We start from the raw sequence: 1,272 nt of genomic DNA, 5'->3' as shown, positions 1-1,272 counted from the left end.
AAAATATTCAGATATAAAAAAAAAATAATATTCAGATATAATCCCCTTTGTAATAGTTAACAATACAGTTAACATTTAAGTAACTGTAATTTAATTGAACTTTTTTTAACTAGTTACTCCCCAACACTGTTGGCCACAAAGGTTATCAGTCAAATGACCAGAAAAATTCCGTGAATCTGTACGCATGCTAGTCATTTTTATGACGTAAAGTGAAACTAAAACTCACCCTATCGCTGTCAGTCACATGCCTTACTCGAATGACGTCATCCAATCACTTCCCGTCACAGTGAAAAAAATACGGAAGTGATCTAGGTTGCAGGAAAAGTTTCCCATAAGATTCATTTTTAAGTCGTTTCTATTCCTTGCAAGTGCGATCATAAAGTATGGCGTATCCAGGATATAACAATGTAAGTATCACTTACATTTCTATGTTCAATTACAGTTTTTAAAATGTGAAAAAAAGATAACTAGCCTAAAGAGAAACTGGTTGAGAAATGTGGATAGCATGTATTACGCCCTAAATAGTTTCACCAAATAAATAGCATTTTCTTTAATGTGAATTAGGCATAAGCTATAACATGCGGGAAGTCATTCTTCAGCCCAGTTTCAGAAATTAACTTTGTACCTACAGGGCAATATTTGCCCGCTGGAATTGGTTTACAAGGGCATTTTTACCGTCATAAAGACTTTCTAAAGATACAATACAATACATAAACCATAACATTACAAAAATACGCATTTTTTCTAGTGAAACAAATAAACATTCCTAAAACAATTTTACTTAAGAATTAATAAAAGAAATTTAAAAAAATCCCCTCAGAGAAAATATATTGAATATATATATATATATATATATATATATGTGTGTGTGTGTGTGTGTGTGTGTGTGTGTATGGTTGTACATACACATATGTAGTTGTTTTTTTGGTGTTTGGCTTAGCGTTATGTTAGAATCATTATTATACTCTTATACCTTTTGTTCTTTGTGTTTAGCTTTATTTTTTGTTTTTCATTTAAATGTTAAGTTTTGAAATTTAGTTGTATGCATTTGTCATTTTTATTTAATCTCTTTATTTTTAAAATGTGTATAGGTAGTATTTATAAAGTTTTAGCTTTTAGATTTGGATCTGTTTTTAGTTGTTTTAATACTACAATTACAAATCAGGGGTGGGCAAACTTGGCCCTTCCAGGCCACTTTCCTTCAGAGTTTAGCGCCAACCCTAATCAAACACACCTGAACCAGCTAATCATTGTCTTCAAGACTACTAGAAG

At 31.1% G+C, this 1,272-nt stretch overlaps 1 protein-coding gene across 2 annotated transcripts in view; it reads left to right on the top strand.

Moving 5' to 3' along the window:
* Positions 1 to 265: 265 nt before the first annotated feature.
* Positions 266 to 1,272, top strand: part of LOC107660144 (grancalcin-like) — an 8,386-nt gene continuing 7,379 nt past the window's right edge. For both annotated transcript variants that reach the window (XM_016449383.1, XM_016449382.1), the window contains exon 1: positions 266 to 407. In XM_016449383.1, coding sequence (XP_016304869.1) covers positions 384 to 407 — 24 coding nt within the window. In that variant the 5' untranslated portion in view covers positions 266 to 383. The remainder of the gene's footprint in view (positions 408 to 1,272) is intronic.

This window comes from Sinocyclocheilus anshuiensis, unplaced genomic scaffold, assembly GCF_001515605.1.
Source record: "Sinocyclocheilus anshuiensis isolate Anshui unplaced genomic scaffold, SAMN03320099.WGS_v1.1 scaffold55, whole genome shotgun sequence".
Classification (NCBI taxonomy): domain Eukaryota; kingdom Metazoa; phylum Chordata; class Actinopteri; order Cypriniformes; family Cyprinidae; genus Sinocyclocheilus; species Sinocyclocheilus anshuiensis.
The sequence above is the reverse complement of the archived record's forward strand: the minus strand, read 5'-3'. Positions and strand labels throughout refer to the sequence as shown.